This window comes from Chionomys nivalis, chromosome 8, assembly GCF_950005125.1.
Source record: "Chionomys nivalis chromosome 8, mChiNiv1.1, whole genome shotgun sequence".
Classification (NCBI taxonomy): Eukaryota; Metazoa; Chordata; class Mammalia; order Rodentia; family Cricetidae; genus Chionomys; species Chionomys nivalis.
Genome location: NC_080093.1, coordinates 92583979 through 92598751, shown reverse-complemented (window position 1 = coordinate 92598751; position 14773 = coordinate 92583979). Strand labels below are relative to the sequence as shown.

General features: G+C 41.7%; 1 protein-coding gene across 1 annotated transcript; it reads right to left on the bottom strand.

The window, feature by feature from the left end:
* Nucleotides 1-219: 219 nt before the first annotated feature.
* LOC130879085 (tripartite motif-containing protein 30A-like) lies at nt 220-13415 on the bottom strand. Its single transcript, XM_057777100.1, has 7 exons — nt 12990-13415; nt 12223-12318; nt 11342-11572; nt 3238-3260; nt 1365-1465; nt 1065-1091; nt 220-818 (listed from the first exon to the last, which is right to left on the bottom strand). Exons 1-7 carry the CDS (start codon nt 13407-13409, stop codon nt 220-222), a joined length of 1497 nt encoding a protein of 498 aa, XP_057633083.1. The 5' UTR covers nt 13410-13415.
* Between the last annotated feature and the right edge of the window lie 1358 nt (nt 13416-14773).

Genomic DNA, 14773 nt, shown 5'->3' with positions numbered 1-14773 from the left:
GTGCATTCATCTCTTGGGAACTGGAAGGTACAGTGTACCCCAGAGCCACGAACTCTAACATGAAAAACCTATGACTCATGCCTCTCAAGGCAGCTAGGCCAAGGCAGTTTGATGGTTCCCTGCAAGCAAAGACAGAAAAAAAAAAGTTAAAATGATCCCACAGAGCTTAGACATATGGGATATCAGACATGGGGACACTGTGCAGATATGGGGGAGGGCTTAGGAGGGTGGCCCACAGACTGTCAATGGCTCTGAACAACCCATAGGATTAAAATATGGATAAACTGCACTAGGAAAGGAAGGTTTACAGAATCTATAGATGAGAGCTCCATGGCTGGAAACATCATAAAATGAGAGAGTGCAAGCTTCACAGTCCAGGAACACTCCAACACGAGTGGGAGGATGAGTCAGAGAGAGGAGCAAGACACTGGCATTGTGGGTGACAGAACACTCTTCAAAGGCATTATACACAGACCTGTTCCTCATTCCTATAACCCAGTAACCACATTTCGGCTGATAATTTACATGTTGGTTAGCATCAGAATTATATTTGGCTTTGACACTCTGCTGATTCATTGAAGGAAGCTGGGGTTGAGCACATCTTCCATCATTTATTCCCAGGAGCCAGGCATCACATCTAGACACGTCTACTTCCCAGTAATGTTTCCCTGAGTGGATAGAAGGAAACCCCAGAACACCTAAATCATAGAACTCAGAAACTTGCAAATTTCTTCTATAACCACTTCTATGTTGTATTTGTCTTTTTTCTTCATTAATGACAATGTGCTTATTGTTGAGTTGACGCAGGGTCACGTGAACTGCAGAAAAATGAAACATACAAATTAAGAGTCACATGAGAAACAAGTTACTGCCTTATTTGTGATTTAAGTAGCAGAGGCCTAAGAAGAAAGTGAGAGGGAATTTGGTAGAGTCATTTTTAAGGTCAAAGAGAGGCAGATTGTTGTGCATATTGGGAGCAGTATCATAAAACGTAAGTATTAGTAGAGAAATAAACTCTGATAGACATCAAGATGAGAGAGGCTGATGGTGGGATTTCTCCTTACCCCAGTGGCGCTGGGCATCCCGGAGCCCTGAAATGATCAAAATGCACAGCATTAAATGAAAACAAGGGAATCAGTACATTAAAGTCAATGTGCTCTGCAGAGTGGGGGAAGATCTGGAAACTGTGACATAGGACGGGATGAATGATGATGTCCATTAAATATGATGACATCACTGGGACACACTTTCTGCTCTTCTCATTTTCTCTACTCATGATCAGAGACATCACTCTCTATTCAGAGAGTGCAGCCCCAGCCACCCCTAGAGTCCCTCAGGTAACCACAGAATGTAGCTGCTCTCACCTTGAAACACTTGCAGCATGCCTTCCAGATCTGGAGCTTGGAAGATCTTTCTCTCTTTTCTCCAGATGATATTGGGCTCTTTCAGTCTTAAATTCTGACTCCTAGGGACAAAAGATTGACTCCACATCTCAGACAGTGTGAATCTGACGACCATCGTCTCCCTACCACTCCCTATCATTCTGACCATAGAGGTCCTGGAGCTCTCCTGAGAATTCTGAGCAGGGAAAAAGAGGGTACATACTAACTCTGCAGATATGAGAGACACACTCATGACCCCTCTTGTTCACTTGCTACGGGATGTTGAGAAAGCCTTACTTCTCTGGATACGAGCTGCTCACTTGTACACACAAATCTTGCTTCTTGAATTTGTATCCTTTTTTTCCTAAACTCTTACGAAATGATCAATTGGCAAATTTTAAAACAAATCAAACTTAGGTGGCTAAAAAATCTTATGTGGGCTGTGCACCGAGTCAGCAGCCTTTAATCCCTTTACTCAGGATGCAGAGGCAGGTAGATCTCTGACATCAAGGCTAGCTTGGACTATAGAGTGAGTTCCATGTCTGGTAAGGCTAAACAGAGAAACCCTGCCAGAAAAACAACAACAACAGCAGCAAAACAGACCAACAACTAAACAGAGAGACACAAAGAAACAAACAAATAAATAAATGGATAGATAAATAAGAAAATTTGTGTTTTCCAGGACAAACTAAAGTCAGGGCACAAAAGCTGCTCCTGGGTAATAGAATCGTGGAGTTGGAGAACCCACTGGAGAATGCCAGTACTTCAAACACTTTTGTCAATCTGGACACTCTTGGCCATCTTCTGACTCTCCAGATTCCTTTTTAAGAGATGACAGTTTTTTAAAAGAAGACTGAAATATCAAACTAATGCTAACACTGAATATCCAAACCTCAGCATAAGGCAGTCCCAGTCAGTAGGTAGATGTATCTGCCTGCCCCTTACCTGTCCATAGTTGTAGCCTGACCTTAGAGTCTGGCCTCAGTCCCAGCCATAGGGAGAAGCCAATCAGAGTCCAGCAACACCTGACCCCACAGGGCAAGGACAATCAGAAATAGACAAGCAAACCAGATGTCCTCATGCTGAGAATCAATGCTTCTGCAACTTCTTACTGCTTGAGACAACCCCAAATGTGTAACTATGTCATTTTGGAGGACTTGGGTCTGTAGATAGCACTGCCGGTTTGGAATTCTCCAAGCCCTCCTCTTTTTGCCTATCTAACATACCCACTCCACTTTTTCTTTTGCTTTGAATTTTGTCTCTTGGTGGTATTTTGGAGATCAGGTCTTTGGACACAAGAGCATGAGTTTGCTGCCGACAGCCTGGGTGTGATCTTTACACACAAGGGCACAGCTTTCCAGTCTTCTGAAGTGTGTGGGTCACATGAAGCAGTTGTGCTCACTTTTCTATCCCATGTGAAATACACAGATACACAGGAATATTTCCCAGTATACAATTCTGTGAACACTGCAGACAAGGAAGACATACCCTATCTAGGATGAATCTGTGAATCAAGTACCTGTGAGCTGCAGACAGAGCCAGACACAAGCACAGAGCATGGAAAGAATGATGGAACCACAAGGAGTCTGAAAGCTCCTGTGGCTCCAGTTGCCTCTTTCCACTGCTGAGCCTGACTCTGTGACTCCCCTTCCCCAGACTTCTAAAAGAGAATGTGTCCCCAGTAGTTACAAAACAGTAAGAGTTTGCCTTTCCCCACCCCCTCCTCCTTCTTATTGGAACTTCAGAATAACATTTGTCTAAATTCCTCCAAACCTATGAGACATATATTCCAGGTGAATACTAAATCATTCTCAACAGACAATAGCACTGGTCATCCCTGTCAGCCCAAACATACCTTGTTAAAACACAATTTACACCCTAGGACAAAAGAAAAAAACATAGTTAATAGCATGTACTTAATGTTCTTTTAAATCCTGGTCACAGGCTCACTGGCTATAGAGACAAAGTCTCTAAGACGTGATATACACACAAAGCATGGCCCTTTACTTGACTTATATGTAAACTAATAGATTATTATCTATCTTGTACTACAAGACTTTGGAGAACAAAGATGAATAAATGTTCATTTGAAAGATTACATAGAATTTACTGTGCATCTAACTGAACACGTGAACAATGACTCTATTTATGCTCCATGTTAGCCCTCCATCACTTAACTTAAAACTAACATGTTTGAGAAGCTGATTTCTACATTATTTCAGTCATTCAGACACAATTTAATGTGTTCCGAATGAAGAAGATTGAAGGCGAAGGCGTAAGTCACAAACAATCCCACGCTAGTTTGGAATTATGATTAATATAATGGTAATTTATTTAAAGGGGAAAAAACTTACAGATCACCGTCTCAGACAACAGCCCTCTGCACAATCAAGAAGGGAGTCTAGTCGCTAGAAGCGGAACAGGCAGTACGAGAGAGGGAGGAGGGAAGTAGCCGCTTTTTTAAAGGGAGAGAGACCACGCTCCAATGGTCTACATTATTTCAGTCATTTAGCATTAAGAAAATTCAAGGTCAATAAAGCATTATGTAATCTATTTCTGGGGGTATTTCCGGTCCCTTTGTGTTTGTTCAGCATATCCTTTATAGTACGATTTGATCTTTCTATGACTGCCTGACCTGCGGGATTAAGTGGTATACCTGCAACGTGTTTTATATTATAATAAGCAAAAAAGTGTTTCATTTTCTTAGATACATATTCTGGACCATTGTCTTTCTTTATTTGTGCAGGTATTCCCATGATGGCCATAACTTCCAATAGATGTGTGATTACTGAATCAGCCTTTTCTGAGCTCAGGGCAGTAGCCCATTGAAAACCTGAATACGTGTCTATGGTGTGGTGTACATATTTTAATTTACCAAATTCCATAAAGTGGAACACATCCATCTGCCAGATTTCATTTCTCTTAGTACCCTTTGGGTTACTCCCTGCAGGCAACAGTGTTTGATTATAGAAAGAACAAGTAGGACATCTCTTTATAATGTCCTTAGCTTGTTGCCATGTAATGGAAAATTTGTTCTTTAGGCCTTTACTATTGACATGATGCTTCTTATGAAATTCTGAGGCCTGCAACACGCTTCCAATCAATAATTGATCAATCTCAGCGTTGCCTTGTGCTAGAGGACCAGGCAGACCTGTATGGGATCGGATGTGTGTTATGTACTTCGGACAAAGCCTGTTCCTGATTATGCCTTGTACCTGGATAAACAATGAAGTCAACTCTGTTTCATCTGGTATAAATTCAGCGGTTTCAATATGCAATTTAACTCTTTCTGCATATTGTGAATCTGTAACTATGTTAAGAGGTTCTTTAAAATCCCTTAGCACCATAAGAATGGCATATAATTCTGCCTTCTGGACAGAATTATAAGGGCTTTGTTCACCTTACTAAATTTATCTGACTTATAACCTGCTTTCCCTGATTTATTTGCAATCAGTATAGAACGTATGGGCTCCAGTTATTGGAGCATCACGTACAATTCTAGGGAGAATCCAAGAAGTTCACTTTATGAGGTTAAGTCTACCACTTTTGGGATAGTTGCTATTAATTTCTCCCAAAAAATTAACACAAGGTCTTTGCCATGGTTCATTGTCTTCCCATAACCATTTTATTTCTTCAGTAGTAAAAGGCACTATAATTTCTGCTGGGTCTATACCTGCTAGTTGACGAAGTCTCAGCTTACCTTTTATAATTAATTCAGAGACTTTTTCCACATAAGTTTTTAATTTTTTACTTGTTTTATTAGGTATAAATATCCACTCTAAAATAATATCTTCCCTCTGCATTAGAATCCCTGTAGGAGAAATTCTGGAAGGCAATATGACTAGGATGCAGCTAAGATTTGGGTACACCCGATCCACTTGTGCCTCCTGTAATTTTTCCTCAATCATTGTCAGTTCCTTTTCTGCTTCAGCTGTCAGTTTTCTTGGACTATTAAAATCTTTATCACCATCTAAGATTTTGTTTAAATGAACTATTAGATCAGGTGTTATCCCAACAGCTGGTCGTAGACTGGAAATGTCTCCTAACAATCTTTGGAAGTCATTAAGAGTCTTTAACCAGTCTCTCCTAATTTGTGCCTTTTGCATTTTAATTTTCTCTAACCCTATTCTGTAACCTAGGTAATTAATAGCATTTCCTCTTTGAATCTTTTCAGGGGCAATTTGTAATCCCCACCTAGGTAAGACTTTCTTTACTTCTTCAAACATCCTTTCTAAAGTATCTTTATTTGAATCAGATAACAAGATGTCATCCATGTTATGATAAATTATGGTTTTGGGGAATTGTTTACAAATTATTTCCAATGGCTTACTTACAAAATATTGGCACAATGTAGGACTATTGAGCATATCCTGTGGGAGGACAGTCCATTGCTATCTCCTAATAGGCTGAGAATTATTATAAGTAGGCACTGTGAAGGCAAATTTTTCCCTATCCTTTTCTTGTAACAGTATAGTGAAAAAACAATCTTTCAAATCAATAACTATAAGAGGCCATCCTTTTGGTAATAGAGAAGGCAAAGGAATTCCAGATTGTAGTGGGCCCATAGGTAGCATTACCTTGTTGACAGTTCTTAAATCTGTTACCATTCTCCATTTACCAGATTTCTTTTTTACAACAAACAGAGGAAAATTCCAAGGGCTGGTTGATTCTTCAATACGGTGAGCATCTAGTTGCTCTTGCACCAGCTGTTCCAATGCCTGTAATTTATCTTCAGCTAGAGGCCACTGTTTGATCCATATTGGCTTCTCAGTTAGCCATTTTAAAGATAGGGCTGTTGGTACCTCTAAAGGTTTGGTATTTGCTGTATGTTCTTGTACAGCCTGAATGGCTCGTGACCTTTTTCCATAATACCTCACCATATCCTTCCCAGAATTATGAGTTCCTGGAACTACAGGAATGTTAATCTGGGTATTCCATTGCTGTAGCAGGTCACGGCCCCATAAATTTATTGCAATATTGGCTATATATGGCCTTAATCTTCCTATTTGCCCTTCAGACCCTATGCATTCAACCCATCTTGTGCTTTGTTTTACACGAGATAGGGTTCCAATTCCCAGGAACTGAAGATCTACCTCTTGAAGAGGCCAATTCGGATGCCACGATTCTGGAGTAATGATACTTACATCCGCACCTGTATCTAATAAGCCTTCAATAAAAGTGCCATTTATACAGACTCTTAGCTTTGGTCTTTGATCATTAATAGAAGTCTGCCAAAATATACGTTTACTCTGTCCTACTGGGTTTTTTGACTCATCCTCCATGTGTAATTCATCATTTAGACCAGTATTACTTTTTTTTTTTTTTTTTTTTTTTTTTTTTTTTTTTTTTGGTTTTTTGAGACAGGGTTTCTCTGTGGTTTTGGAGCCTGTCCTGGAACTAGTTCTTGTAGACCAGGCTGGTCTCGAACTCACAGAGATCCACCTGCCTCTGCCTCCCGAGTGCTGGGATTAAAGGCATGCGCCACCACCGCCCGGCTCAGTATTACTTTTCCCGATACCGTCGGGAAACTCCTAGAGGGGCCTCTCGCAGGCCCCCAAGCCAACAGTGGCCCAGTCATTCCCAGTCACAGTGGAGAATGTGCCTCACCAAGAAAGTCAGTAAAGGGTTCTCTCTGTCCCTGCCTAATTCTTGTATATGATTCAACCCTTTTTGCTGGATCTTGTAGCGTATTTCAGCATTTAAAGCTGCTTAGTGACATAGACACAGTACTTCATCATCATAAAGAGCTTGGACCTGTGGATCAGCATATTCTCCTGCACCAAGAATTTGATCTTGGGAAACCTCCACACCTTTTGTTCTTCCTTGTTGTTCCATATGTTTGGATTCTTCTCTGAAATAGATTCCAAACATCAAGGAAGGTCCATTATCTAAAACTGCAGACACTAACTGATGGAAATCATGGGGGGGTAGCTCTAGCATTAGAAGCCCAAGTCCTTATCATTTCCTTAACATATGCAGAATACAAGCCAAAAGTAACAATAGCTTGCTTAATTTCTTTTAGATCATTCATTGCTATTGGCATCCATCTAGCTTCTCTGACTCCCTTTGAGCCTTTAGAAGTTTACGCTTTGTCAGAATGAATTCTAGGGTATGTCGCTAAAACCCTGGGTAAGCCAGTTCTAATAACTGGTGGTGACATTGTATCCTGTCCTTGTGCCTTCTTACTCTGTTCACCAGCTCCAATAATTTCTTCAATCATTTCAAGTCTTTTTATTATTGTCTCCCTTAAATCTTGAATCTCCTGACCTGCATGTGTTTCTAGTGATTTCACTGAGGTATCAATTTTTTGGTTCCCATTCTGCATCTGTGATTCCAAAGCTTTTGAATCCTGAATCTCCTGACCTGCATGAGTTTCTAGTAAAGATTGTATGGTTCTTAGGAGTGCCATAATCTTCCTAAATGATAGAATATGCAAAAGAATACTGAAACCTAGTAACCAGTAAATTAAGTTATCCCCATAGTCATATAAACCTTGCATGATATAACCCATTGTTTTGGTAACCAAAATGGTAAAATTCATGTTGGAAACGAAAACTGCCATATTACCTATTATCCAGCAGGTGGCCCTGTCGCCAAGTCGCAACGAAAACGGGGTCCTGTTTCAGTGTCCACCTAGTATTTGTTAAAAACTGGGAAATGCAAGTTGCTCAACAAAGTAAATGTAATTAAATCAATTCCATACACGGAACCATAAACCCAGAATCCAGGGGTAGAGAAGAGTAACCCGGAAGCCGTGTATGCCTCCACGTGACAGAGTCATCCCGAGGGGTTGCAGCTTTCGGCAACAGGTAACCGCGTGCTCTGGTTCCTGCTGCTTAAGAGCTGCGCTTGCAAGGAAGATTTGAAAACGACTCAGAAAAGAGCATCCATGCGGGCAGAGACTACGTGGTCCTGTGGAGTTTAAATCCACGTGGGGAGGCAAACGATAGGCTGTGTGGGGACTTGAAGTCATTCTGAGGTGTCTAAAGGGAAAATATAAAGAACTGCAGCAAGAAAAGCCACTACATGATGATTTATGTTAAACTGCTGCCTCCATGCACAAGGCACAGGCCCCAAGGCACAGGCCACGGCCGAACTGGAGGCAGGCAGCCGAGCGGGGGAAGGAGGGGTCCTAAAACCAAACGATGGGCATCAGATGAAGGTGAAGGCATAAGTCACAAACAATCCCACGCTAGTTTGGAATTATGATTAATATAATGATTATTTATTTAAAGGGGAAAAAACTTACAGATCACCGTCCCAGACAACAGCCCTCTGCGCAATGAGGAAAGGAGTCTAGTCGCCAGAAGCGGAGTGAGAAATAAGAGAGAGCAAGAAGGGAAGTAGCCGCTTTTTTAAAGGGAGAGAGACCATGCCCCAATGGGCTGGTATCTCAGCGGCTATTGGCTGGAGGAGCGGAAGGACCTCCCACAACAGAAGATTGTTTGATCCTTAAATCGAACTAACCATACCTCTTGGTCTCTTTTTTCTTTCTGATATGGGATTCCCCTTTGTATGCTGTGAATATGTTTTATTACCATTGGTTAAAACAGAAACTCTTTTGGGCCTATGGCAGTGCAGAATAGGGCAAGGTGGGAATTCTAAGCAGAGATAGAGGAGAAAAGAAGGTGGAGTCAGGGAGATGCCGTGTAGCTGCCGAAGGAGACAGCCACCCTGCAACCATACTAATAAAATACCATGAGCCTTGTGGTAAAATATAACACAATAGGCATTGGTTAATTTAAGGTTTAAGAATTAGTTAATAAGAAGCCTAAACTGTTGACCGAGCAATGTTGTAATTAAAATAGTTTCTGTGTGATTATTTCAGGTCTTACTAAGTGGGAAACAAACAAGCAGTCTCTGGCTCCATCTTTCTGTAATTGTGCTGGCAGGAAAAGAAATTAATCTAAAGAGACTTATGTGTGTCCCAATTTGATAAAAGTTTGAAATAATCATCCCCTCTAAAATGGGAATGTCTCTAGGAATCTCACACTGGGAGAAGGAAAACAGCTCTTGCCAGAGGGAGAGCTGTCCTCCTAAAAAGATTTCAAGCAGTTTTAATTACTTGCCATGCCACCTGAAAGTATGTGTATGCAATCCGATAATGATGGGAGAACAATGGATAGAACCACATCTAGTCCTGGATTGCCCATATATGCATATAATTGGGTCAATTACCATTTGTTTCTTGGATATGGTTTAACTATCTAAGAACGTCCACCTTCCAAAATTGAATTTGATGACGTTTCAACTTGCACAGGGTTTGGTGTCACAACCAATGGCATTTAATATGTGCTGCTGCTAAGTTATGTCCAAAAATCAGGGTTTCCCTTGTACTCACCCATCACCTCTGGTTCTTGCGTGTTTTCTGCCTTTCTTCCGTAATAATCCCTGTGCCTTTAAATTTAAGGTATAGTGTATATTTTCCATTTAAACTGGGCATTCTGTAGTCTCTTACTATCTTCACTTTGGGCAGTTGTGGGTTTTACTTTGTAAACCTGTTGGACTGTAACTCATCGTATAGACCAGACTGGCTTTGAACCCAGGTAGCTTCCTTTGCTTCTGCATTCCCACTACTGGATCAAAGGCAGGAACCAGCACACCTGGCGGTAGGTTGGGAAGCTTATATTGTATTTTTATTGTGTGCATCTCATGTTTTTTTTGTGTGTGTGTGTATGATGAGAAGCTCTCAAGTTCTGGGATCACAGGCAGTAGATGCTTAGCTACACATGGCTTTATTTTATATAACATAAACCAAAAAACAGATTCCATAGTAAAAAGAATTCTGGGGAGAACTAATCATTTGGGTTATAGGTGAATTCTGATGTTCAAACTTGTCCTCATAGAGATATCTGTATGCTCATGTCCACTGAGTCATTATCATAGTAGATAAAATTGAGTCAACTGGAGAACTGATCAATGGATAAAATTGGATAAAATGATATGATAAGCGTACAATGTCAAAATATTAAACATTCAAACCTAGAAGTATTGCCATTTGCAGTAACTTGATGAACTCAGAAAATTTATGTTATACTAAACCAGCTGGACACAGAAGAAAACAACACTAAGTGATATTATTATATATGTCTCATGTATAAAAATTGACCTCACAATAGTAAGGATTAGAATTTGGGTCATCAGGGGTTGGAGGAAGAGAAAGGTGGGCAGATTCTTTGGTTAAGAGATGCAATTTTAGACGTGTAGAGTATGGTGGCTGTAGTTACTGCCTATGTTAGCTAAATTTAGTTTAGCCAAATATGTCTAGTTCTATCTAATATAGGTTATAAATGAGCAATATCAATAATAATTAAATCAACACAATGGAAACCAATAAATTAAAGGCATATGATAAGTTGCCAGAACTACTAAGGTCAATAAAATTCACAACTGAGATGAAAGAAACAAACTACTACAGAGATATTCATTACCAGAATATGCCTTTGGTTTAAAGTATTTAAAAATGCAATAGTGATAAAATACAATACAAACATTATACTTGTAAGGATAGAGAGGACACCTTTCAACTCTGCAATCGAAAACAATGGAGGAAACACTCTCTGAGATCTTGGGTGGCAACTCCTCTCCCACTGACCACATCACCGAATCAAAAGCAGTGGGGGTGGAACTCTCCGGACATCAACTTCAGGTGAAATGACAAATGACTCTTGAATATCTTTCATGCATGCTCACATTGCAATAGAATAGTAACTACCCATGATGCAACAGATCTCTCAAGGTTCTGCTACTGTACTGTATTTAAAAACTAAAACATGCAATTTCCTTTTGCATTCCATGTGAGCAATTACTTCCCAGTTTCTGAGATTGATACAGGAAAGAGTTCAGGGAGAGCCCAGAGAGCCCGACTGGCCTCTCCAGGGAGATCACAGCAGCACAGAGGGAGGGGAATGGTTTCCAGGTGTCCTGACTCTCAGATGCTGGACCTCCTGCAGTCTTACCTCCAGGATCTCCATGGTTAAGCACTGCAGCTGACATGCCAGATCTGAGATGAGGTCTCTCACTGACTCCCTCTGTTTCCCCAGCTCATTTTGAGAATGCTCCAGCCTTTTCAGAATGTCTTCTTTCTCTTTCATCAGCTTCTGCAGCTCATTCTTCTCCTTGGAGTCCAAGAATTCCCGCAGTCCTTTAAACTCCTTCTGGACATTTTCTACATCCCTCTGTATTTTGTTCTTCAGGGAGAAGAAAAGAGAGAATTATTCAAAATTATATAAGTTGTAAAAATAGAGATATTCCTAATGGGACTGAGAGACAGAAAACCACTGTTCTGATGGGGAGTTCTCATGGGGAATGAGCTTGAGTAGGTAAGGGAATCTTAGGGAAGCATGTTTCTCTTTTCGGGGTCTGTCCATGTCATCCCCAAACACAGATCTTAGGTCACCTTTACGAAGATCATTTGAGCCAAACTGGGATGCAAGGCTGTGGTTCAGTTTTCACACCGCTCTCCCAGACTCCTAGTCCTGCCTGCATACTTCTCATTCTACCTCTGAATCCCCCGAGAGAAGCTAAGCGCAAGAATAAACCTGTGACTGTGCCCAAGCTTCTTCCCAACAATCAGAGTTCCAGAAAGCACCACAGTAGGAGTCCCAGGACTCAATGCCATTATCACCAGACCCCTGCCATGGTGTCAGCTCCTCAAACAGTCAGGCGCAGCTCTGATGCACTCTCTGTGCAGTCCCAGCTCCAAGGAAACAGGCAGAGAGGACTAATCAAGGCCTCTTGTCCCCATCAGCCTCCAGGAAATAAAGAGCCAGGGAGTTTCTTGCCCAGGTCCTTCCCAGGCATCAGGCTAACTCCATTAGAAGGTAGGGTCTCCACTTGCCTCCCAGGAAACTCTCTCCTTTTGAAGGTCGTCTTCCCACTGGTCACATATTTCCTCATTAGCCATCTGCATCTCCAGGGCAGACAGGAGCATCCCCTGTGGGAGAGGAAATGTAGCAGAGTCAAATTGTGTGCTTAGCAGGACAGCTGCTACCAGCCAAAGGCCAAGAAACCCTTCTGGAAAGACAGGAGATCTAAGAATGTTCTCTTTTAAATATCTTGTGCCATGTTTTACGCCCATAAAGTAGGTAAATCTTCATTCTCCACCTCAATTCATTCTTGCATTTACACACAACCCTATATAGACAAACACAGAAATCTCTTTTAGTCAATCATCCAACCAAGTAGACACCTGTCACTTTGATTCTGGCATCAGAAAACTGGGGAAATTTTGTTAGCTCTCCTGTTCTTTCCTATAAATTTATACATACATCACAAGTCCCACAACTGTCACTGCAAATTTTTTTGAACCTGAATCTTATTATGTAGCCCTGGCTGTCCTGGAACTCCTCTATAGACCTCTATACCCTCAAATTCATCAGCAGTCAGAGTTCTGGAATTGAGTCATGTGACACTACACAGGCCACACAGACACTCTCCTCACTGCCGTATGCCATTCATTTACTAGTCCCACTGTTGAGATTTATGATACTGAATTAAATCATATGAATGAACCTGACATGAACATTGAAAAAAGTCTACACAAAGTGGGGACTTCCCATCTGTTACTGTGTCCTGCTCTGTGTCCCACACCCTCCCACTTCCTACCTCATACTTATTGGCCACCTCTTCAATGAGAGCTGTTTGGTGACCATGGTGATCCTGAGATCTCTCACAAAGCCAGCAGATGGCCACCTTGTCCTTCTCACAGAAGAGCTGGAGTTTCTCTCCATGTTGTGCACAGACATTCACCTTCTGCTCCTCCTCTGGGCTGGACTCGAACCGTGTTAGCCTCTCGACTATGCTGGTCATGTGCCAATTAGGCCTCAGATTCCCAAACAGGTAACTATCTCGGCACACAGGGCAGATGCCCTCCCCTTCTTTGCGTTTGTTGGACTCATAGTTCAGTGTGATGCAGGTTCTGCAGAAGCTGTGACCACAATCTGCATTCACAGGCTCCACCATGAGGTCCAGACAGATAGGACAGGTCACCTCCTCCTTGATCATTCCCAGGACTGATGAGGCCATTGTTGCTGTGATGCTGAGTCTGTCTGTCCGTACGCCTGACACTTCTGCTCAGGTACCTGAGTGACTGGGATGATGAGAAGGGGGACAAGTAAGAAAGGGAAAATCAGCACAGAACTGTGAAGACATCAATGAATGCCCTCGATGATAAGGGAAAAGAACAAAGGAGAGAAATACAGAGAGAAGTTCAGTGACATGACAAAGGAGAAAGCTGTTATACTTTCAAGTTCTCTGCTATATTTCAACCAAAATGACTAATTTCAGATGCAGGATTGTTATTTCCTTCCACTGAAGACCAGGAAGATAGTGTTTCCTTCCATCAGCCTCATGTAACTGACCTTCTCTCCTTCCCTTTCTTTCCCAAGACAAAATCACATCTTCAGTGTTACAAGCATCAAACTATTTACTTCTCCCCCACTGTACTTCCTCCTTAATCAGCACCAGTCAGTGCGACCCTCTGATCCTCTGCTTACCAGTCTCTTGCCAGAGAGCTTGGTGCTGATGTGGAGTATACACAGCCCTTCTCCTGATGCACATAGGCAACGTTTCTTCTTATTGTTTAAGAGTGTTTATTACTCTGTAGAAGATCCTAGTTGACTTCCTGGCACCCACATGAAGCAGGTCACTGCTACCTGTAACTCCAGCTTCAAGGAATCCACCATCTGTGACTATCCCAACCATCCTTTCAAATGTGTATGTATATATACAGGGGGCCCACAAATATACAATTCAAAACAAAATAAAACTTCATTTACTTGTTTTGTTTTCCCTTTTTTCTTTATAGACCAACAGTGTTTGGTTTTTACTGTAGGCCTCTTGGAAACCTAGCCTCTGGTTCTTGGTTACCCATGCAATGTATGGTATGGGTTCATTCCCTTGGTACATGCCTTCATTCAAATCTGACCGTGGTTGGCTACTGCCACCAGTTCTGTGCCACCGCTGTGCTAGCATATCTCACAGGCAGGACAGACTGTAGGTGAAGGCTTTGTGACTTGGTTGGTGTTTACATTTCTTTTGGTAGCCTGCAGAGGACCTTCCTTCACCAGAGAGACTAGAATGTAGAGGTGAAGGCTCCATGTAGGTGCCAGCTCAACTTCTTCATGTTCAGTGAATTCTGTGGGTGTGCTCCTAGGCAAGGAGTTTCCACCGTCATTTTCTAGAGGGCAACCCTTTGTCTTATAAAGCATGATTAATAAAAACTCAAAGACAAATATTGAGGTTCAATCTGAGGAACAGAAAAGCGAAACAGCCAGTGCCTGGCTCTTACCTCTGTCTCAGTCTAAAATGTGATCTTGCCTCCAGGGATCTCAGTATGAGCCTGAGCCTGAGGTATTACCTCCTGTTTTATAATCCTCTTTAATTCTGGG

Excerpts from the sequence above, each read along its gene's own strand:
- LOC130879085 (XM_057777100.1), bottom strand. The coding sequence starts at position 13,409 with ATGGCCTCATCAGTCCTGGGAATGATCAAGGAGGAGGTGACCTGTCCT. Across the intron at positions 11,573-12,222 it reads AGGAGAGAGTTTCCTGGGAG|AACAAAATACAGAGGGATGT; the intron begins GCAAGTGGAGAC and ends TTCTCCCTGAAG. Across the intron at positions 3,261-11,341 it reads TAACCATGGAGATCCTGGAG|GGTGTAAATTGTGTTTTAAC; the intron begins GTAAGACTGCAG and ends CTTTTGTCCTAG.